The sequence below is a fragment of the Muntiacus reevesi genome, chromosome 2 (genome assembly GCF_963930625.1).
Source record: "Muntiacus reevesi chromosome 2, mMunRee1.1, whole genome shotgun sequence".
Classification (NCBI taxonomy): domain Eukaryota; kingdom Metazoa; phylum Chordata; class Mammalia; order Artiodactyla; family Cervidae; genus Muntiacus; species Muntiacus reevesi.
In genome coordinates, this window is record NC_089250.1 from 78,657,009 (window position 1) to 78,681,193 (window position 24,185).

The 24,185-nt window shown below is 50.7% G+C and overlaps 1 protein-coding gene across 6 annotated transcripts in view; it reads right to left on the reverse strand.

The window, feature by feature from the left end:
* Positions 1-492: 492 nt before the first annotated feature.
* Positions 493-24,185, reverse strand: part of ZNF217 (zinc finger protein 217) — a 37,359-nt gene continuing 13,666 nt past the window's right edge. For 2 of the 6 annotated variants that reach the window (XM_065922207.1, XM_065922206.1), the window contains exons 2-6: positions 10,241-12,002; positions 5,972-6,088; positions 3,754-5,109; positions 2,506-2,637; positions 493-671 (exon numbers count right to left, since the gene is read on the reverse strand). In XM_065922207.1, coding sequence (XP_065778279.1) covers positions 2,528-2,637; positions 3,754-5,109; positions 5,972-6,088; positions 10,241-11,636 — 2,979 coding nt within the window. In that variant the 5' untranslated portion in view covers positions 11,637-12,002 and the 3' untranslated portion in view covers positions 493-671; positions 2,506-2,527. Of the gene's footprint in view, positions 672-2,505; positions 2,638-3,753; positions 5,110-5,971; positions 6,089-10,240; positions 12,003-17,439; positions 17,613-18,074; positions 18,096-22,253; positions 22,423-23,631; positions 23,729-24,185 lie in introns of those variants that run through there. The other 4 variants (XM_065922208.1, XM_065922205.1, XM_065922210.1 and 1 more) reach the window with 4 other exon arrangements.

Below are 24,185 nucleotides of genomic sequence, written 5' to 3' on the forward strand. Positions count from 1 at the left end.
GACGACCTACTGAAACTTGCAATCAAAGGGTACCAACTAGAGAAAGGCTGATCTTGGTTTGAGCAGCACATGTTCATGGGGAGTCGATGTTTCCATTAAGACAAGAGACTGTGGAAGATTTGACATAATACAAATCACTGAGATTAAAAAAAAACAAAAACCGTACATTTTAGATGAAAGAGGACAAATAGCAGGAATGTGCTCAAAGTGATGAGCAACATTAGAGGAAAAGAATACACACAGTATTTAAACAAGCAGGTTTACAACATATATTTACAAAATTTTTTACCTGAGGTGCAAGCGTTATATACTTTCTCCCCACCCCACCCCCCAACCCAAATGATTTCTTTTCAGCAGCGCTCAAGTATGCAAAAAAAAAAAAAAAACAAAAACCTCCATTTCTTATTTGGTCAATTCTAAAAAACATATTATTCGGGGCAAAATAGAGATGATGTCCAGTCTCCATTCGTGTACAACCCAAACCTTCCAACTAGTCTTTATTGCTATTTGGTACAAAAGTTAACAGAACAACTTTACAAAACCGTAGTGTTCCTCGATGTGTTACACACACAGTACAATCACAGCTTATCTCAGTAGCTTTCAACATTTGCTTTTTCAAAGGATGAACTAGTTTAATTTCATGGAGAGTAGACATTTATATCCATCAAGACCTAAAGGGGGGAAAAAAGGTTTAAAACATGATTAGGCTAAAACTAAATACAGTTTACAAAATTTTTTAAAAAGTGTAATAAATACACAGAACTAAAAGGGTCTAGAAATGCAATGGATTCCATTTAAGCTTAAATTTTTAACCAAGTCTCAGGAGTCTGAATAAATAAGCTGCACTATTTAGGAGATGCTTATAATGAACAGTGATTTAATGAAGATGATTTAACCAACAACCAGAATTTACATCAGATACGTGTCAAGTCAACTGCCACCTATAGGAGACTCTGGAAATTTATACCTAATGAAAGGAAAATATATGGCACAAGACCACAAGTATTTAAGATAAGACTCAGAATAGAATAACCTCCTCCATGAGAAGAACAGGGCATAAAACGCGTGTAACACTGTTTGGCCAATGTCTATGGAGTTTTACAGCTGAAATTCCCAGCTCTGGGCCAGGCACCACCGCAGCACCGCCCAGGATGGAAGTCGGGGGCATAGAGGTATGAACCACAGCAGCACAGAAGAACACCAACGGAAGCCCCAGGTCCTCGCAAACATGCTGCAGAAGTAAGTACCAGAACAAGGTCGTTTGGCCAGGAGGGTGTGGAAAGGACGTTCCAGAGAGAAAGGCAAGCAGAGAAGCCCAGAGGGTGCAGGAAGAGGCGGGAGCTGGACAGACACGCGACGGTCCCCACCTGCCGCTACACACAGTGCAAATAACCAGCCAGAAATCGTTTTTATGTTTCAAGGCAGAGAGGATCCAATCCCATTTCTGCGATGCCGCCAGCCTCATACCACTAGCATCACCTGAGCGGGAGAGGATGCAGACGAACAGGCCCGTATGCCCCGGAGTCCCAGGGAAAACAGGAAGCAGAAACGCTGCCCCGGTCCACGGGGCTCTATCTCTGAATCCAGATCTAGCAGGCACTGGGTCAAGAGTCTGCTCCACAAGGATATGGGAGCGGTTTAGCAGAACAAGAGCTATCTGGGAGGGAATGAAATCTGTCCATGAGCCTCAGTCTTTCCATTCACTTTATTGTTAACTCTCACATAGAGGTCATGCCCTCTGCCCACACTTGGAAGTAACTAAATTAACATGTGCACAACTCCAAGAGTGCCACCTGAAGCTTTTGGGTAGTTACCACTAGATACATCTGCCGTGTGAACCAGAAAGTCAAAATAAGCCTCCTTGCTCTGGCCTACTCCTGCTCCTACTCTGATAAGGATTTATAAAGGTTCTGAACAAACACTTAAACTGGAGGGTTGGGGCACAGGCCTTGGACTTTGCAGACCTAGGGCCAAAAGCAGGCAGAGGAAGGCACTGAGCAAGTTACATAAGCCAAGTCCCAGTCTCCACATCTGCAAAGTGGGCACAGAGCCTCCTAACTTGGGGATGGCAAACCTTTCCTGTAACTGGCTAGACAGTTCTCGGCTCTGCAGACCGTGAAGTCCCTGCCACAACTGCCCACTTCTGCTTTTGTGGCCCCAGGCAGCCATAGACAATGTGTAAAGGAAAGGAAGTGGTTCTGTGCCAATAAAACTTTATTAACAAAAACTGATGGCCAGCAGCTGGCCTAAGCTCTAAGGATTAAACTAGTTCATGATGATAAACAATTCATTCAACCCCTGGCATGAAATAAGCCCTCAGTAACTTTTAGTAGCTTTTGCTACTTTACCATGATCATCACCACTGATATCCAGAAACTCTGAGGGCTCTGTTTTAAAAACACTTCAAAATTCAAGTTAAAAGCAATTTTACTTTGTAATATTATACTGGATAAGTTAGATGGTTTGTTTTCAATTAGGTAAAATCAATACAGTGTATGTGCTCACCTTTCATCCCCAAAATAAGAAATCAAGTTTTTTTGTCATTTGGTCGATAATGTGCGTTCCCAATAAAATTCTCATAGTTCCTCTTTTGCAGCATGCTGCTAGATAAGTGTTGATAGGATACAGGCCTTTTTCCTGGTTGGGGAAAAAAAAAAGCGTAAACGGGCATTTAAAATTAAGCTCAACAATTAGGTAAGATGTATGTGGGTTGTCAGAAGTCAATTTTCAAAATTCCTAACTGATAATGTGAGCAGAACACATAAGATGCATATGTATTATAAAGTTAGTTACAAGGTAAAATGTTTTTAATTACCAGGAAGACATTTCTTAGCTTAGAATTTTAAGTCACTAAATGGTAAAATCATCTAAGTGCTAGTAAAATTTAAAAGCCAAAATGGCAGTATAAAGACTTTAAGCCTTTGTGGATCATGAACCAAAACTGTGTGGAGGAAAAAAAGACCGATTCACTTGCAGCCATCTTTTCTCTTCAAGTAAAAGACACAGTTATGACACTGTCCATTTTAAGTGCTGGGGGGGTGGGGGGGGAACACTTCTGATCATATGGCTGCAGAAATTATTTTTTTCGCCAAAATTTTTATAAAAGTCACTGGACTGCGATTGTTTTCTAATTAGCTATCCCCAGATCAACTGGCATCAAGCCACTGATACAGAACTGTCACCACCCAGAACCTTCCATTTCAAAGGTTCAGAGGTCTTTAAAATGGATTTGTCCCTTTGGGCGGAGAAACCTGCAGAGCTTCCGACCACAGAAGGCACTGCGGTTTCACCGAGTCGGCCGAGCGGGACAGTCCCCGCGCCAGCCTCACCGCCTCTCACGGGCGCCGGTGTGTGCCGGACACCCGCTAGGGAGGGCCCCGGGGCAGCGGGGGCTTTAGAGCCGCCTCCCGGGGACCGGGGCCTTCAAGGGACCTGCGGGCAGCGAGGGGAACACGGAGAAGGCTGCGCTCTGAGATTCACTTAAGGCTGAGCCCCGGCAGAAGGTGGCAGGGCAGCTCCCCAGCTCTGGACACCAAAGGGGCCCAGCAGCCCGGGAGGGGCCCGGGGGTCCCGCGCCTGCAGAGCGCTCCCGAGGGCCCCCGGGCGCCCTGTGCGGGGCTGACCCGCGCTGGTCACGAGGGCGGGCGGGCAGGGCGGGCCGCCCCCAGCCCAGGAGGAGCTGGCAAAGGGGCCGCTGCGCCCGGCATGCCCCCTCCCCCCCTAGGGCCCCGCGGGCCCCCCGAAGATGCCCACCTTCTAGCGCAGCGGCGGCGGCGGGCGTGCAGGGCAGCAAGGCGGCGAAGGCGGGCGCGGGCCGCGGGCGCGCGGGGGGCGCGCAGGCACACTCGGGCGGCAGCAGGGACGCCAGCCCGCGCACCACGCGGTACTGTGGCAGCTCGGGCGGCCGGCGGCACGGCGCGCAGGGCGGCTCCGGCGCGGCTCGCGGCCGCTTGGGCAGCGGCTCCCCCGGCTCAGCGCCGCTGCGACCGCACGCGTAGTCCCGCGCGGGCGCCCAAGGGCCGTCACTCCTGGCAGCGTGGTCGCTCCTGGCAGCGTCTGCGGGGGGCTGCGGCTCGGGCCGACGCGTCTTCTCCGGGCCCGCCTTGCAGGGCTGCGCCTCGGGCGGGGTGCGGGCGGGCCCGGGCCCCGGGCCCCCGAGGCCTGGCGGTGGCCGGGCGTTCAGCGCCTTGAGGTTGCTGGGGGCTAAAGTGCTGGCGTCGGCGCCCGCAGGCGGCGGAGCTCTGCCGGAGCCCTGGGCGCCGCACGCAGGTCGCTCAGCCGGCGAGGGCTTGGGCTGTGCCGGGGCGGGCGGCCGCGGCTTGGGCCTGAAGGCGCCGGGCAGCGGGGGCACGTCCTTGCCCAGCAGGCACGGCGGGCAGCCGGTCCGCCGGCCGCGCAGCGCAGCCCTGCCCCGGCAGCCCTTGTGCGCGTCGGGGTGGTACTTGTGCTCCAGCTTCTGGTGCATCGCGAGCACCTCCGGGTAGAAGGTCTTGAAGGTGCAGAACGGGCAGGTGCTGCTGGCGGTCACGCTCCTGCCCAGAGGCACCCCCGCGCCCCCATGCGGGGCGCCAAGGGACAGGTTCAGGGGCTTCTCCTGGCAGCCCACGTCCGCTCGCACCTCCCAGGGCCCGGGCTGCGCGTGGCGGGCTGCCGCGGCCGCCTCTGTCCTGCACACCACGGGGCTGGCCTGAGGGTCCGCGGGCGGCCTCTTCTTCAAGGCGTCCAAGCAAGTGGGGCCGGGGACCTTGCTGGGCTTCTCGGCACTGTCATCCGCTGCGTCCTTGCTGAAATCCTGAGTTTCCCTGTGCACTGGAGCGAGCACCGCGCCGCCCAGGACGCTCTGAGAGGCGGGGGCCATCCCCTTCAGTTGCTTTGCGGGTGGGCTGCCTTTAACATCTTTGGCACCGTCGAAACATCTTTTCAGATTTTTGGCTGGCGCGCCGTCGGCGGCTGGGAGTGCGTCCTCGGCCTCCTGGGCCCTCCCGTCGCTCCTGCCGTCCGCGGCGGCGTCCGGCTGCTTCTCCTTGTGGTGTCTCTCCAGGTGATACCGCAAGGAGGTCTTCTGCGCGGCAGCATAGTCACAGAATTCACATTTGTATGGTTTCTCACCTGAAACGAGAAGTGTCACTTTACTACACAGGCTTATGAAGAGCATCAACACAGGACAGAGAGAACCGAGTCCGTCCCCCTTCCCTTCTTGTCTGTGAATCTTCTCATCCAGAAGCTGTCATGAGTTGTGGCTTTATCACTCTTTCCACCCCAAATATTTGAAAATGTGAACATGTGTCTTCAAAATTAAAAAGCACACCTTAAAATGATCTTTATAACAGCCCTACGGGAGTGAATATTATCCCACTTTTACAGCTAAGAAAATGAGAGCGCAGAAAAGTTAATCTGCCTATGGGTGCACAGCCAGTGAGTAGAAGAGATGCAAATTCAAATCCACACGGCCTCCCAAACCATCATGTCACAGCTGCTTCCACAATCTAAAGAAAAGAGGAGAGAATTCTCTGGGGGTCCAGTGGTTAGGGCTTCAAGCTCCCAGTGCCAAGATCATGGGATTAATCACCTGCTGGGGGAACGAAGATCGCCCCCACCAAGCCAAGCAGCGTGGCCAAAAAGTGATAGTAATAAACATAAGCCAAAGATGATTAAATATTATTAATTTCATTCTAAATCATAAAAATTAATAAAGCTGTGACATTTTAAAATATTAGAGATTTTAATAAGATGAGAGTAAGGATAAAGGAATCAGACATTAAACAAGAGATCAACTTCACATGAAAACAGATCAAGTTACAATACTACTAAAGGAATCAAATCAACAGCTACAAATCAACAGACTACACACATATTCTTAAGATGTCCCAAAGATCTAGAAGAGGACCTGAACCACAACAACCAGACACAGAATTACATCACAATCCTTAGAGCTAATACACGCAGTAAACAAATCTAAGGAGTTCCTTACCTGTATGCGTTCTGAGATGAATATTGAGGTAATAATTTGAACGGAAAAACTTTCCACAATAACTACATTCTCTTGAGGATGTAAGATGCTTCATTTTCCCTCCATCATCATTTTTATCTTAAAACAGAAACAAAAATATTCATGTAAGAAAACAGCTCAAGGATGTGAACAGGGCAAGCTGACTTAAAGATTCTTGGTAGAAGATTTTTAGAAAGTCTAAAATAATTTTTATGTTAGGTATTGGCTAAAACAGCCAACTGCTGCTTTGAGGCTGTGTGCAGCATTAAAGCCTGTGTGCACACAGTTTTGTTTTCTGAGCACAGCAGAATTCACTGTTGAAGATTCCCTTCTTCATGGCCTCGGTCACAAGACCATTTAATAGACTGAAATGAACAGGCAGCTTTCTGCACTCCCCGGCCTGAGACACACAGAATCTGGCAAACTTGAGCTGGACCTGCACTCGAGCTGGAATAACCAGCTTCTTCAGAATAAGTAATTTAGGAAACCCAGCCAACACAAATGCCAACTTTCCCAACCACCAGAGAAAAAGACTAACTTCCTTAAGATTAAGCCAGCTACCACTAGAGGGCAGCAGGCACAACTTAAATCTTTAAAAGTTTGGCCCCGGGCAAACGCCTAGGAAAGTTTGTCAGAATTTAGCAAAGCAGATTTTGGAAAGCAGATCATATGATTCACAAGTGCTCACACGGGCAACCTTGACGAATCCCAATCTGTCCCCAAGAAACAGTGGCTTAGACTTTAAGCTCCACTCTGTCCATGATCAGGACGGTGGAGTGGACACAGGCCCAGAGGCGCTCCCAGGCCCGGAGGCCGCGGTCACGGCCCAGCTCGTCCCGCGGGGCAGTGGGCTCCGCGTGAACCGCCTGTCATCGCCGGTCACATCACACAGGAGACGGGGCATCTGTACAGTCAGCATAACTCATCCTTTTGCCTGGAAACCCTGTAACTTCCAACTGAAGGGCCTCTGCCTGGCCCTGTCCACACTCCAAGTCTAGATTGATAGACTTCACTGATTTTAAAAAACAGCTTATAAGAAACCTTGGTGAGTCTCCAGGTACCATAAAGACGGAAGTAAACAGAGAATTCCCCAGTGGTCTCGTGGTCGGGACTCCACACTAGCACAGCCCAGGGCCCAGGTTCAACCCCTGATGGGGAAACTGAACTCCCACAAGCCTTGGGGCACGACTTAAAAACAAGAGAGACAGGACCATGTAATTTCTGTCACCCCTGAACTTCCGTGAAGACAGTACAGCCCCCTCCAAACACTGCGGCAGAAGACAGCAGACACAACCTTTGGCCTAAAAAGGTGTCACAAGGACTTAAAAAATCACTGCTATTAATCCAGTTTATAAAAGTTGAAAATGATAAATCATTTACTTTGCTTTTTGATCATGAAAGTAAATCTAAAGAAAGCCAGGCTGATAGTAGATGACAGTAAGTCAAGTCTAGACCAGAAGGCCACATCACAGTGTGGATTCAGGAGGATCCAACCCCTCACAGAGCGCCCGGCGCTCCCTCTGACACTCACACCCAGCTCGCCAAGCCTGTAGCTGAGCCTGCATGTCACAGCAGTTTACTGCTTCCAGCTGTGTGTCGGGATTTATGGCATGCTGCGTCACATCCAGAGTTACGAAATGCCTTTACTCCAACACAAAGGACGTGAAGCGTCCGGTCTGCCCGGTTCCTGCTCCTTTAGCTTCACCCCTGATTCTGTTGTGCTGTCCTTTAAAGGATTTTTTTTAATAAATAGGCAGCTGAAATCATCCTTGGGAGGTGGAAGACAAGGGTCGATGAACCAATTGTGTAAACAGGGAAATCAGGGCAAAGAAAGGTTAAGCAAGACGTAACCAGACCCAACCAAGTCTGGGCGCTCCCAGCTATTACGGGCCATCCTAGCCGCCCGCCAACGGGGCCCGAGTTTTCCACTCAGTCTGGCAACGCCACCTACAGGCAGACTGTGACCGTCCACCGGGTCCTGCCCACGCCACCTACAGGCAGACTGTGAATGACCGTCCACTGAGTCCTGCCCACGCCACCTACAGGCAGACTGTGAATGACCGTCCACTGAGTCCTGCCCACGCCACCTACAGGCAGACTGTGAATGACCGTCCACTGGGTCCTGCCCACGCCACCTACAGGCAGACTGTGACTGACCGTCCACCGGGTCCTGCCCACGCCACCTATGGGCAGGATGTGACCGTCCACCGGGTCCTGCCCACGCCACCTACAGGCAGACTGTGAATGACCGTCCACTGGGTCCTGCCCACGCACCTACGGGCAGACTGTGACCGCCCACCGGGTCCTGCCCACGCCACCTACGGGCAGACTGTGACTGACCCTCCACCGGGTCCTGCCCACGCCACCTACGGGCAGGATGTGACCGTCTGCTGGGTCCTGCCCACGCCACCTACAGGCAGACTGTGACCCTCCACCGGGTCCTGCCCACGCCACCTACGGGCAGACTGTGACCGCCCACCGGGTCCTGCCCACGCCACCTACGGGCAGACTGTGACTGACCCTCCACCGGGTCCTGCCCACGCCACCTACGGGCAGGATGTGACCGTCCGCTGGGTCCTGCCCACGCCACCTACAGGCAGACTGTGACCCTCCACCGGGTCCTGCCCACGCCACCTACGGGCAGACTGTGACTGACCCTCCACTGGGTCCTGCCCACGCCACCTACGGGCAGACTGTGACTGACCGCCCACTGGGTCCTGCCCACACCACCTACGGGCAGACTGTGACTGTCCACTGGGTCCTGCCCACGCCACCTACGGGCAGACTGTGAATGACCGCCCACCGGGTCCTGCCCACGCCACCTACAGGCAGACTGTGACTGACCCTCCACCGGGTCCTGCCCACGCCACCTACGGGCAGGATGTGACCGTCCACTGGGTCCTGCCCACGCCACCTACAGGCAGACTGTGACTGTCCGCCCACTCACGTCTCGGGCACTGGGGCATCTCTCACTACAAACAGCACAGCACTGCCACTGTTTCTGAGGAGTCACTTAGAAGACTAGAAGGCTATGTTTAAAGTCATTTTCATGATGTCATTAAGACACCTAATGCATTTTCTAGATTTCTAAAACCTGAAGTTTGTATGCATGCCAAATGCTATGTTTCCTGCCTCCAAGGAAACTCAAAACACGCTAAACGTTTGCTATGAAAACGACCGCTCTCACACCCATCATGTAATCAGAAAAGAAACTGGGCACCGGCTTGAGAAAAGATGTATTACCCGGTCACAGTCCCCCTGGGTCTCATATAGGGGGCTCTTAAGAGACGTGAACGCATGAACACACAGCCAACTTACACCACCAGACGCCAGTGTATGTTTAAACGCACAGCCACCTCTATCAACGACAGTATTTTTCTGAGACCAACTCATGTTCTCATCATTCCCCGGCTGCTTTTGCAGGGGTTTATCAACCGACCTCCAGTAGCAGAGTTCCCTAGGCAAATAAAAGATTACTAAACAGAGAGAAAAACTGTGAAGAGGGTTGTGACCTGAACCACAGGTGAGACGCTCTGCCCTGGATGGTGCCCCCTGGACCCAAAAGACCCACCAACAGGCCCTCAGCGACGGCCTCTGTTCCCTGTAAGCGCCGCCAGAACACCAGAATTGGGACTGAGCGGGTGAGAGCTTTCACTAGCTTTGATGTGTTCACTCTCTGTACTTTACCAAGTGCTGGAGTGACTCAGTCACAAGCCCCTGCCCCCAGACACGGTCGGCCCAGGCAGCGCCCAGTGGCCCACGCGTCACTCCCGTCCTGATCTGTGCCCGCAGACACGCACGTGGAGTGTGTGTGAGAGCTGGCTCTTGGCAGAAAAGCAAATGGACTGCCTTTCAGGGCACCCTGCTTCAACAGACCAGGACTGGGGCGCTGGGGTGTGAGCGGAAGCCCCCATCAGCCCCTTGCGGACATCGGGGGCCGGGGCACCCTCCGCTGCGGGCCGCCCGGGGACATGCGGCACCCCAGGCCTCCGCCCCCATGATGCAGCACATGTACCAGGTGAGCTAACGTGAGGCCTGTTAGCAAAACATGACATGGCATCCCTCTTAGAGCAGGAAGCAACCTCGACAGGCCTTTTAAGGCCACCCTACTGTCCCAGAGAGGAGATGAAGGCCCTGAGAGCTTAGGGACTCTTACAACAGGAGACCAGAGCCAGGACCCAGACCCGCCCTCGGTGGGCCCTGTCCTCCCTGCAGGACAGGGTGGGGGTCGGGGGTCGGGGGGCAGCTCACCCAGGTGGAGCCCGTCCGGGAGCCCGTCTTCGGAGCCGTCCTCAGAGCCAGCCTCCCGGTCCAGGGCCCCGCTGTCCTCCAGGGCAGGTGGCAGCTCCGGGGAGCACGTCCTGGGCTGCCTGCCGTCCGCGGCCGCGGGGGGCGAGCTGGCGTCGGCCCTGCGCTCCTTCTTGTGCACGCGCGAGTGCAGCACCAGCTGGTGGTAGGTCCGGAAGGCTTTGCCGCACTCGGCGCAGTGCGTCGGCTTCTCCTTGCTGCTGGCCAACTTGGGGTCCGCGTCCACAGAAGGCACTTCGCCGTGGGGGTGTCTGGACTTCTCCTTGTCTTGGGAGAGGCCGGGGCAACCGCCCTTACTCGTCCTGGGCTTCCCGGAGCCTTCGGACTGGCTCTTGCGGGCGCTCCAGATCTCCCCCGGCTCCTCCTTGTCGGAGCACGACTCGTCGTTGTCCGTGCTGCCCTCCTGGCCCGGCTGCTGCTCCTTCACCTCTCGGCACACGGCCACCTTGCCCTTGGTAGCCAGCTGCCAGGCCTGGTAGGTGGTGAACGGGTCCAGCTGCGGTATCCACTTGGCTGGCTGCTTGGCGGTCTCGGCGGGGCACGCGGGTCTCAGGTTCAGGAACTGCAGCAGCTCCGCCCCCGGCGACGGCCTGCCTTCCGGCGGGGCTTCGGTCTGCGGGCCACGGGGCCCAGAAGCACCTTCTTTGGTGTGCATCTTCCGGTGATCGATGAGACTTTCTTTATTTGGAAAGAGAAAGCCGCAGACCATGCAGATCTTGTACGGCGAGGAGACGCCCTCGGCCGCGGGCTCCTGCACCACCTCGTTGATGGTGGCCGGGCTCTCCAGGCCGGGCTGCGGCCTGCTCTTCGCCCCCGCCTTGCCCGTGTGCGTCCGCATGTGATTCTTCAGAAACCAGGGCTCCTTGAAGCGCCGGCCGCACATGTGGCACCCGTACGTGAACGAGTCCTTGTGTTTCTTCATGTGGATCTCGACGTCGAAAGCCACGCGGAAGGTCTGCCCGCACACTTCACAGCTCAGCTCTTCGTTCTCCTTGCAGCTCTTGTCCTTGGGAGGCTCGCCGCGCACCTGAACTTTATCCAGAGGGCTGAGGTACTCGGCTTCCACGCGCAGGACGGCGGGCTCACAGAGGGTGGGCCGGTGCTGCAGGAGGACGTGTTTGCTGAGGTCCTCGGAGCGCGTGAAGGTCTGACTGCAGAACATGCAGTCCAGGGGCATGCACCCCTCCATCTGGATGATGCTCTTCTCCGGCGTGGCTCGGAAGGGGACCGCAGCGGCCCCCTTGATCGTCATGGCGTCATCGAGCTCCATCTGGGTGCCAAGGGAATTGCCGATAACTTCCGGTCCATCCATATACACCAAGAGGGATTGGGTTGGCATGTTTCCTGTCTCCTGAGGATTGTATATAAAATTAGAATCTGCTTGAGGAATCTCTGGAGTTGGAATAAGGCCACTTGTAAAAGACTTGTCACACACCCAGCAGCCCGAGGCTTCAAAACTAGAGCAAATATTTGTTGTAAAAATTCAAAAGAAAGTGTGTATTCCTCTACCGTCTTCTCTTCCCAAGTCCAGGAAGCTCAGTCACAAAGCCGATCGCGGGATCTCTCTCCGACCAGGCAGCGACTCCCCGGTGCGTGGATGCAGGGCCCAGTCAACACAAAGCATGAGTTCTCTGTCTTCAGAGTGAGCGAGTCAGCTGAGCAAGAAGTCGATTCCAGCAACCTGGAGACAAGGGATTTCCAAAACCTAGAGGAGGAAAAAAAAAAAGGTGAGCTCCAGTCAGAGAGGAGAGAAGGCAGGCGATGACTCAGTGGTCTTCCCCACGAAGCAGAGAAGGTACCCAATTCGGTAGCTTCCCTTTTAGCTAATATCGCTGTGTACAGAGCGTCCTGCTACACGTGCTCATTAATTAAACCACTGGCGTTTTATCCAATAACCCTTATCAAACTGCGAGAAATTCACAGTTAAACTGAAAACCTGGTGCTTCAATGATTTAAATCAAAAATGTCAAGTTTCAGAACAGAAATGATCATATTGAGCTTAATGTGTTTTAACTGCCACTAAAGTGCATGTGTATCCTTACAAACAATCTCTACAAGTCTAGAGACTTTAAGAATTGTTTAAAAAAAATAACAATGAAAGCACCTGAGGCAAAATTTTAAAAGTCAGAGTTTCACATTGTCTTATAGACAAACACACAAGAAATGCAGACGCCTAAAAGCACACTGGAGGATACACATAACCTAAATCACCAACAGAAGCACTGAAAAATAGGAACCTTCCCTGAAATCCCCACTCAAGAAACACATTTTGGAATAGTTTCTCATCCTGGCCACGCAGAACCTTGAACACCATGCTCCTCATTCCACTGCCCAAACCTGTTTGCTTTTAACAACTTTCTGCCTTCAACGGGCACCGGGGTAAGACTTCCTTGCCCAAACTACAAATAAGGAAATAAAGACACAAAGCTACTTTGTGAACGCACACATTTTAAATAAGATCCTCAACACGGCTGGTTCAACATGGCTTAGACTTCCATCAGAAAACAGACCCTCTCATTTCTAATCCACCTTTCACGTATGCGTTGGCCAGGTGCAAAATGGATGACCTGACTGAACCGCAGGCTCTGAGCTGGGAGCACATTTTCACACTTGCAGAAGGATTAGCCTGTGAAGCCAACACCCTCCACCTTCAAGGTGAGCACAGGAACTGTTTCCACACAGTCCCAGCTACTGTACCTGAGGTCAGTCAAGTCCACCCAGGAAAACAGAGACACATGCAAACTGCTCCCACCACAGTCAACAGTGAAAACACACACACACAACTTTCCTTTCCTTCTCTCCACTTCCTCAAAGAGCAGGAGCCAGTGGGCTCAGAACAGGAGGAAACATTTCTTCCCCTTCTTCACACCCAGAAAAAGAAAATCCTCTACTCCCTGTTATCTTTTAGTTCAGAGTAAACGAAATCTTTAACATTAAGCTTTAAGGAAGCCTGCAGATCAAAGTTTAGGGTAAAAAAGAATGGACTGAAGTGTTTTATCTTCAGTTTCTTGGCCTTTTGTTGCAGTCACAATGGAGGAGAAACACACAGACTGGGCTGCCAGCTGCTGGGCAGCACAGAACACTCCAGAGGCCCGAGTTCCAGTCCTGGCTGAGTTACAGCCTTGACGCTGTCACCCCCGTGGACCTGTCTTCCTCCGTCTCCTCAATGTAGGTGGTTAGATCACAGGACCACTTGCAGAGTTCAAAATATCCATGGTCCTGGGGTTAGACGCACTTCATGGGTAGACGTAACTCCTTGATCATGCTGATCAAGATATGAGATGATATTTGGATTTGCTGAGTGATACTTTAGGTTTCCGTGTGCTCATTTACTCGTTCAGCAAACACTTACTGAGCGTGAGTGTCCCAGGTAATACTGTAACTGAAGAAGGAACAGCACACCCTCTGGAAAAGCAGCTCTCCAGCCCTGACGACACTTTTCACCAGCCGACAGCTGAGTGAGAAGAAAGGTGACTCTGAGCACCACACACAGTTCATCTCAATCTGAATAAAGCCTGCCCTTTATTTAAGACCCTTTCTACTTCTTGGGTGCCAAAACACCCTTCTTATAAAATCAAACAGTGGCAATAGGAAAAGAGTTTTTTTTTTAATGTCCTGATTTGACAAAAATCAAAGTCCTGCATGTCAGACTTCAGCTTTTTTTTTTTTTTTAAAGAAATCTGACAACAATCTGACATTTGTAAGCATTGGGAAACTCCACTTTTCTGTAAATAACCTTTCCCCAAAGACAGCAATCCTAAACTCCAACAACTCTGGATGAAAAGCATGATGTGGGTACACTTCCCACAGTGCGTAACGGCATAGACTGGACATTCCCGTCTTCTGATAGTTAGTTTCAACTTATATCTTTGAAACGTTCAAATATCTGGGTTAAGTAAGCCGTCATCAGCTTCCAACACAAGGCCCAAAGGGGTGGTACAGGAGGACGCTGGAGAAAACCTTCGGAGAAAGAAGAGCCTCAGTGCTGCCCGAGAGGGTGAACAGGATGGGGTGGGAGCTGGGGGACGAAAGTCCCAGCCAGGGAGTCTTCTGCGGGCAAAAGCTCCAGTGAAAGGACACAGCCATCCTTCCTGTTCTCTCAAGATGCCGGGAACAGGCCGTGCCTTCAGCCCCAGCGGCAGGCCTGCAGTCTGCTGGCTCACTGCTGCCCCCGCCTGCCCAGACAGGAGGCTCAGGCTCCCAGGAAACACCGGCTCAGCAGTACAGGGGTGCAGAGTGAGTGCGTGTCTCTGGCCACACTCAGCAGCCGCAACTGACTTGATACTAAAATTAATTTGAATGTTCATCAAGACTTCTACATGGCTGTCTGTGGCTACCATCTAATGACCATTTTCTACATTGTTAAGAGGATAATAAAAAATGAATCATATACAATCATACCATAAAGCTGACCAGTAGAAGCAAAAGTGCATCATTTGGATTTATAACCACTTTTCTTATTGACCCACCAAACCCAAAATGCAAGGCCTACTAGGGTAGTCTCCCACAGCAAAGCCTTTAACTCTTCTCCATTTTATTTATTTATTTACTTTTGGCTCAGCTGTGCGGCGGCGTTTAGGACCTCAGCTCCCTGACCAGGGATGGAACCCGGACCCCTCGCCTCGGGAGTCTGGGGTCTAAACCCCTGGACCGCAGGGAAGTCCCTGCCCTCAGCTCTTGACAGACACTCAAAGAAGACTTAAGCTACAAATCAGTAACTACCGAGACGAGACTGCTCACCAAGAAGTCAAGTCTTTCTAGAGCGCCTGGAATACCAAAGACTTGAATGACGACGCATGGAACACAGAGGTCCTCACCGCCCTCCTGCTCACGGTGACAGACCACCCCCAGCGGAGGGCCGCGTGGGCGCGCAGGCCCCAGAGCCGACAGTAAGGACGGGCTGAAGGGGCCTGCCTGCCTTGACAAGGAACTGGAGGTGGGCAGACGTCACAAACCAACACACTCGCTCTAAACGCTGTTAGTCTGCACAAGAGGGAGCCTTCTGAACACACCGAGCTGACCGAAAGGTGCGCAGCAAGGAAGTTTTTCAGTATCTAAATTAACAATGTTTTAACTTTTCCTCAGGTTAACGACCGCACTCAACCGTCAGCCATTTACTCCTCAGGCACCTAAAGCAACAGGTTATTCAGGAGAACCTTCTATTTGGAGAGAAACTAGCTAAGTTATGTTGTGATCACTTCAGTAGATACTTTTTTTTAATTTACCACAACATAGGCTTTGAAAAGAAAGAACCATACTGCTGTAACCACCTAAAATAAAATGCAAGTCTGGTGTTCTTTAAGCCGTTTATTTTTTTAAAAAGCAGATACTCATTTGTGAACAAAGTTACTATGAATTCTGCCAATACCTACAGACCTGGAAATTAGCAAATACTACCCATTCTATAATACTTAATGAAAGGCACCATAATTGTGCTTACGCACAATAAATTACAGGTGAACGCCACCTTGCTGACCAAGTGACTTGGAAATACCTTTCTTTATGTACAGTTGTTCTCAAACCGGTGACCTCAAAGAAAGCACACCCCAACTGAACAGGTTATCTGACATGGAATATCTGCTACCATGGTGTACAGCAATAAGGTATTCAAAGTCCTCACAACCTGTTAAAAACACAGAAAACTCTATTTATAGCCAAGTAATTTGCAGTATTCCAGCAAGTCATCCAAGCTACCAAGGTATCCAAATAAATGATCATTGAAACATTCAATCTAAACAAACTGCTAGTCTCTGGCCGATTCATTTGTATCCTTTAAACTTCAAAATTATCTCCAAGATCTGGTTAGGAAACTGACAGTTTTTCTACAGGTTTCCCTTCTCTCTTTTACACATACTATTTTTTTCCTTAATCTGACAAGTGAAGAGAACTCTGCATAGCAACCTACAGTGGTGATCAAAACCCACTGACTAAATCCTTCAACACTATTTCAAGGAAATCACCAAGGTCACACCCATTGAGCAGATGGTCAACCTGACTTTCCTAATATAGCTGTGGAAGGATGTTTAAAAGCTAAAGAGAAAGATTAAAATATTCAGCTTATATTCAACACCACAACCTATTCGAAAGTGAGTGATTATTCAAAGGCAAAGCCTGAGAATCTGTGACAAGACAGTCTCACTTTCTTGAAATTCAGTGTAGGTGCTCAGTTCTACATGGGAGACCAAGATAGGATAAAAATATAATCCTACTAGCACATTTGCAGGTTATGATGATGAAATCCAGCCTGATTCCTCCTAAATCAATTAAGGTCCATAAAGGATCTTACTATGAACTTAAAGCACCACGTATTAGCTTTAGTTTCAGTAATATCAGCATTAACAGATATTATGGCCTGTAAACTGGCTTTTAAAAATTCCATCTTGACGTGAAAGAGAACTATAAGGGAAATTAATTTTTTTTAATTTTTAATTAAGCAAGAAGCACTGCTATCAGTGAGTTTCTATTATTACCACTTACCCAGTACTACCTTAAGTATTTTGAAAAGATTTTGAACAGGACTAACTAAAGACAATTTCAACGAACCAAAAAAAAAGTGTATTTTTTAACCCTACAGAGAAAATGCTGCACACACACACAGATAACTGAGTGTGTGTGTATATATATATATATATTTCTGTATGTGCATATATACAGATATACAAATCACCATAACCATTATATTACCCATTACCCCACACACCCACACCTCTTTTTCCACAGAGCCAAATGGTGAGTGTTCTTAATTATACCCAATTTAACCCAACTTCAGATTATATATAAACAAGGGCAATGCCTTTTAAGGCATGAGATCTTTCTTTAGCCACATTTAAATATTCCCCTCCCTATCTCTGTTGAGTAAAATACTAAAGCTGTAAGTCTGGCTCTTTCAAATCACCTATTTGCTTTCAAAAAGAAGAAGAAAAAAAGTCTCCCTTCAGTTAATACAATCACTGCTCAGTGGACCTATATACTGAACTTACCCGCCAATCTAAAAACTACACAAAAATACTTCTGGTGTAACTGAACTCTTCTGAGGTTATCCTGACTTGTCACAGGCAGGAAATAGAGCAAGAAACAGCGTTTCTCCTAAATGCTGACTGGGGAACAAACATACCTGGACTCCCCACGTTAGCCCAGGGAACCGTCTCTCCCCACGTTAGCCCAGGGAACCGTCTGCTGAACTCGGAGGTTCCCTGATCTAGAAACCAGAGCCAGGGGCTGGCGGCAGCAGCCTCAGGGGACTGGCAGCTGACCGCAGGCCAGCGCTCCTGCGGCAGGGGACCCCGCGGCCGAAGGGGGCAGAGCTCAACGCACTCTCTCTACACAGCCTATTCAGCTGTCTTTTCGGGTTTAGTAATTTTATTTCTCAACTTTATCATCAAATTACCAAACCGGCCCCAGATTTCCAGTAACTCAGTTACGCTGTGACCCGGGCAGGAAGTAATGGGGCCGTTCGGCAGAGCCCGCCAACAAGCCTCCAACTCTGCGGGCCGTGGGCGCGGGGTGAGCTCGACGGAGGGGCGCGCGGTGCCACCTGGCCGCCAGGCTGCCCTCGAGGGCTGGGGAGACTTCTGTGGGAACTGAGCTTACTCACCATGAGCTGCAGATTTTAGGAAAGGATGCTTCTCTACCCACCCCCCCACGTCCCTCCCACTTCCTCAAAGTCAGATTTCTATCTGCCCTCACGGTCTCCATTCCAAATCCTCCGCCCTACATACCGTTGCAAATTTGCCTAACTATAGTAAAAAAAAAGCTGGAGGAAAAAAATCCACATCACCTTCCTCCCCAAAGTCACCATTTCATCAACACGTCGGAAGGATTAACACTGCCCCCTCAAAATGAGGCTACTCAGCTCTAGAGATCAAGCTTCCCTCCCCCAAATTTAAGAAATTTCCTGCTGTCTTTGTGTAACTCATCCTTTCTTCCACGTGCATTTAAACCAGTCAGCACCCCTCCCCCAAAGACCTGGAGAGGAGGCAACGAATCAGGACTCTTCTGGGCACCACTTTCATTTACATGCAACTAAATCCTTCACTATTTAGAATATTTAATATGACTGGGATTCCTTCAATGCCACTTCGGTGGCTGTTCTGTAAATATCTTCCAGGCTGTTTTTTTTTTTTTAATTTTGTAACACATCTCAGTAATTTGAAAACTACTCAGTGTATTCCACATGAAGTCATTTAACTTAAAGTCTCCTTACATTTATTTTATTCTAGTGGAACAAATACTCATCAGTTGATAAGACTGTCTGCTGTGTTTCATTCTTACTGTGTAATTCTTAAGCTTGAAAATATATAGCCATTGTTCAGTTCTTTGACAGCACCTTTCCAATTCCCCTATTAAACACACTGCTAGACAAGTCAGCTAAAATAAGAAATTAGAAGTGAGCAATTTAAAACACAGGCAATAGTGGCATCTGTGAGCTGGAACAACCTGAATTTTCTTTTTTTTCAACCAAGTGGAAACAAAGCTTCATGTAAAACATTAAAAAAAAAAAAAAAGATACAATCATTTACAGTCCTGAGGTCTTTTTTTTTAAGTAGTAGATTTTAAGCAGTCAAGAGTCATTAAAACTACTCAAAAGTTCTTATCAACCAATATCGTGTTTGGAACAACTGTGAGAAGAGAATTTTACAAAGTGGGAAAACAGCACATCTTTTGGGACCCCCAAGGCTCTAATCAAGCGTATCAGAATTAAGAGTGCTCCAGGGTTGGGCAGGCAACCCTGCTGTGGCAAAAACAGGCCATTTCATCATAAATGTTGTTGTTAAAAGACAGAGAAGTGATTAGCATTTATCTGAAATGAAGAGACAGAGGGACCCTGTCCTTGCCAGGCCATTATATTCCTTAATTATTTCATCAGTTTGAAAGTGACTTGATGACTGAGTTCTATTTTCAGATTTCCTCTGAAAAGGACCACTGGAAGGGGCTTTTATTAAAACAGGCCAAAAATGGAGGATTAGGAAGAGAACTCAGACCAGCCTCTGTTTAAACCTTTACTGGCAAAGGCTAACCCTAACCCTCCATCTTCCTCCCTTACCTGGGAGGGGGGAGATCAAGCTGTTATCTAAATCAATTCTCCAGGGTGACCGGGGGAATATTTTCTACAAGCTTTATCTGAATGGTGTATTAGTTCCTTTTTTTGATTAACAAGTGAAAGGGAATAATATGAACCCAAGACAAGCACTAAACTTAGGTCTCACAAATTTAAAAAAAAAAACCAGCAAAGGTCAAACAGCAGTGTTTGATGGTGTTGTGAAGAGAAAATGACTGAAAGAAGTTGGACATGAAAGAAAAAAGTATGTGTCCTTTACCTAGAAAAGCCATGCTTTTCCCCCCACTTCCTCCTGCAGCATGCAAATCACTGGGCAATTCTAAAGGAGCAGCCTCCTCCCCCTCACCAAGTAATTAAAATCCCAGACAGTGAGATTATAAACCCTATTCTACCAAACAAGCCAAACAAATGATCAATCTGGCTTGTAACTAACCAACCACTGAATTTTTAAATAAGTCACTGCCTCTTGAATTTAGCACTATTTATATAACTGATTCAAGATGGCAGCAATTTGGGGTGGGGGTCAACTTCCACTAAAACAGGGGTATTAAACACACACACACCACTGCAGTCTTTAGAATACCAAACAAAACAGTATCTAAAATAAATAGGGCTTCTCAGAAAACGTCATCTGCCATTAAGGACACACCTTACAAAGTCCTCAGCACACATTAACTAAGCAAGCACAAACTGGTGGTTTGACTGTTATATTTTTCAGACAAAAAGCAATTAGGTGACCACTCTGCACTTGTCACTAGGGCTCTAAAGGCTGCATGGAAAATCTAGGTCTATTACTCATTCTCAAAGTTATTACCAAAGTCACTATTTTAAATCTTGTTTGATATCAATCAATCAAGGCAGTCCATCGATCCCAGGAGGGGGGAAAAAAGTACAGTGTGGAAAATTTTAAATGTACCTCCTGACACACACAAAGGAGAAGGTGAAAGGCTTCCTTCAAGACCCCTACCTGGTGGCCGGGCCTGGCGGCAGCTGCTGTTACCCTGCCTTTTCTTTTGTTGAGCTTAATCTCATGTCAACTCATTCAACCAACTCGAAAGCGATGAAGACATAATTGAATCAACCTGAAGTAAATCAGACCTCGGGTTCTGAAAACATACAGCTCAACGTTTCCAAACGATCCGGAAAACTAGGAAGCCAGCTAGCTTGCACAGGGCAAGTAACACAGGCCCCCAGACCTGCCAAGGCGGCACTGGAGCCGCCATGCCTTCAACACACGTTAAGGAATGTTCAAGCTCAACACTCCAAGGCCTATAGGCTGATCCAGAAAGATAAACTGAGGCTCAAGGAATTTCACAGTGGAACCAGCGCACCAAAGCCTCACACTCTGCAGTGACTATTCTTTTCTTGGAAAACACAACAAAAAGAGAAGGAAAGTTTACACTGCTCCAAGTGTGAACAGGCTGCTTGGGGGCCCAGAAGTGGCCAGTGATGGCCCTTTCCTGCTCTCGTTACTAAGCCTCGCTCGAAAACTTCCCCTCCCCAACCCCGGCCCTCCCCACCCCCACCCACCCGCCCAAGAATGCGGCTTCCCGTCCTCGGCGGCCCTACCCTGAATCCTAAAACGTAGATTCCAACCCCGGACCTGGACATCTATTCCGACCCCGGGTCGCCGGTCCCGGCCTGTGCACCCCGCAGGCCAGGTCTGGCCCCCTCCGAGCAAGCCCGCCCGGGCCGCCCCAAATCCAGCCTCCCGGGGCCCCCAGCAGCGCCCTCCCCTCTCGCCCCCTGCCCACCCCCTGGGGCTCGCCTTTTGGGACCAAATCAAGAGTGAAGAGGGCTCTACATCTGAAACTGAGCGGTTTCGCCACTCAGCGCCTCCTGGCAGAAACTTCCCTTTTAAAAAAAAGAAACAAACACTTTTAGGCTAACATTTCAATCCCTCCTGCCCTTTATAGAGTTCCTAGTTCTGCTTCCAGCTGGCTTTTCGCGTCCCACTAGAATTGAGTGATACAGTCTTAAAGCTTTTAAGGGTTACTTTTTTGAAGTTGCTTTTTTAAAAAAATCTTTCAAAATTAAAGGGAAAAAAAAAATTAAAAAGCATATCACAGACATCCAGGAAACGCGGCCCGGTGCACCGCCTGCTCTGGGATGGGCAGAAGCCCGGGATGCCCGGGGACGGGCCTGGGGGCGCCCGGGGGCCTGGCCGGGGTGGGCGCCCCGGTCTGCGGCGCGGCCAAGCCCCTCCCTCGGCCCGGTAGACGCGCCCTCCGCCGGCCCGTGCGCTCGGTCCCGGCCATTGTCTACGGGGGACGCCTGTTAGGACGCATTGTTTTGCCCGTTCCCAACTTGCGCCGGCCCCTCCCGGGCCATCGTCGGGGACCCCGCGCCGGCCCGTCGCCCCCCGCCCGCCCGGCCCCCACGGCCCGGCCGACCAGCGTGGGGACGCGCCGGGCGGAGCCACCCAACTTTTCACAGGAGCCCCCCGCCCAGCCCCCCGCGGGGCCCCGGGCTTCCCCGCGCCCCTGGCCGTCCTGAGGGCCCCCGGAGTGAGCGCGACGGCCACACCGCCGGTGCACACCCGGGGCTCCCCGGCATCGCGCCGGCAGGATCTCGCGCAGCCGGGCGGGGAGGGGGCGCCCGAGAGGGGCGGGGTGGAGGGCAGGGGTGGGGGGCGGGCTCGGGGGCGCAGCGCCCCTTTACCTGCGGCGGCCGGGGTCCGCGGGAGCAGGGGCGGGGAGGCCGGGGCGGGGGCCACGGCGAGCCCCCTCGGCCTTTTGTGCCGGCACCTCCGGGCCCCGCGCCCGCACCGGGCCCCCCGCCGGGCCGGAGCCCGCGGGCGAGACCGCCTGAGGACCCGGCGCCAGGGAGGGCCCCCCGAAGGTGGCGGCCCCCACCCCAGCCCACCCCCCGCCCGGAGAATCTGGGGGCCGGGCTCACCTCGGGCGCGGGGCTAAGGTGAGCGGGGCGGGGGTGCTCTCGGGGGCCGAGGCGCGGGCGCCCCCTACTCGTCCGCGCGGGGACAGTGCAGGCGCGGGGGTCCCCAGGGCCGCAGGGCCGCGGCGCGTCCGGCGCACGGGGACTGTTGGGTCAGAAAGTGCTCGCGGAGCAGCTGTTGCGCCCGCCCTCGGCCCCGCGGCTCCGCGACGCCCCGCCCCGCCCCGCCGGCCGCCGGCCCCGCCCCCGGCCCCGCCCCCGAGCCACGTGACGCGCACGGCGCGCCCCCGCCCCGCCCCCAGCGCGGGCCCCGCCCCCGTGCGCGGGCGTGCGCGGGCGCGCGCGGGCGGGCCCCGCGCCGCTGGCGCACGCGCGCGCCCTTCGCCGCCCCGCCCCCCCGCTCCCGCCATCCGGCCTCACGCGGCCCGCGCGCCGGCGGTCCAGTGACAGGTACGCGGGGCGGGGGCCGCCAGGGCCGCGCGCAGGCGCAGTGCCGCCGCCCCGCCGCCGCAAGGTGTGCCCGGACGCCGGGTCGGCGGCTGCCCCGGGCCCGGACGGGCCTGACGCCCATCGCGGGGTTAGGAGGCGCTGTGCACGTTTTGTTCAGGTTTTCCCCAGGCATGAGGAAGGTCCGTGAGACGAGATGATTAAAATGTCTCTCAAATGTGCATCTGCAAAAACTACCTTTTAACTGTCACTGTTTTTCTGAAAGGGCTTGAGCTTGCGCTGCTCCAACTTGAAATGTCTAAGCTTGGCCTAGGTTCCAAGAATCATCTTGGCTTTGATAGAAATCCACATGGGTGAAACCAGACGTAAAGCTGGGGATCAAAAAAACAAAATAAGCCTCCTCCCTCTCCTTAACTGAAAGAGTTTCCCAACTATTCTTTTTATTTGTTCACACAGACGCACAAAGGTTATGATTCCGAAGGCCAGGAATATTCCCCCCCCCAGTTTACGTAAATCCCAAGGAGGAACCACAGAAGCAATAATCACATCCACCAAGTTCTCTGCCTCAAGATGCAAACGAATGCAAAAGTAAAAGCTATGCAAGTCGCCACAAACGAATAGCTATGTTTTTTTTTTTTAATTTTTATTGGCCTTCAATGTATCCAAAATGGAAAAACTTAAAAAGTATCAAGAAAGGCCCTTCAAATATATATTTAATAAAGCAGTACCCCCAAAAGCCCTACCTAAATACTCCATTGCTGAGCAATGCAATCCTTAATAAAATAGGAAATGGAATTTGAGAGACAGTTTCTTAGCAAAGGGGAAGAATTTGCCCAAGTGTGATGTTTTGCTGTCATTTTATATATAACTACTAACCCCACATATGGTCTGGTTAGTCTTTTTTAAAAAGGAAGTGAACCAATTACTTACTCACACTTAATTAATTAGCAGTGCCAGAAGTAGAGTTTTAAGCCAGAACTTTTTTTTTCACTCAAGTACACTGATACTGATCACTTCATCACTTCTAGTACTGAAGTTCCTTTTCTCAGGGAAGATGAATATCATTCTTTAAAATATTTTTTAAAGTCTTTAGAGTCACATCCCAAACACAGTCCAAAGACACACACTCCTCCTAAACAAGAAACTTCATTTAACTTATCAAAATAAATGACTCTGGGCAAAACTACAAAACAAAGAAACGATGAACAAGTGAAACCAAATTGAGTCTTCACCTAAGTGTAGCCTCACTCTACATGTTAATGGATAACCTTTGAACTCTGAAACCTTGAATGCTGTAAACACAATAGAACTGATAGTTTAAACTCCTAGTGTCAAAATGGAGCAAAAAGAAAAGTCCAAACTTTTCAGTAGGAATAGGGAAACAATAAAAATGTTTGACAAATAATCGTTTCACTAAGAACAGTGAGGCTCCCGGCTCTCAGACCTTGTTGCTGCTGAATTATTTTCTGAGACAAAAAAAAAAAAAAG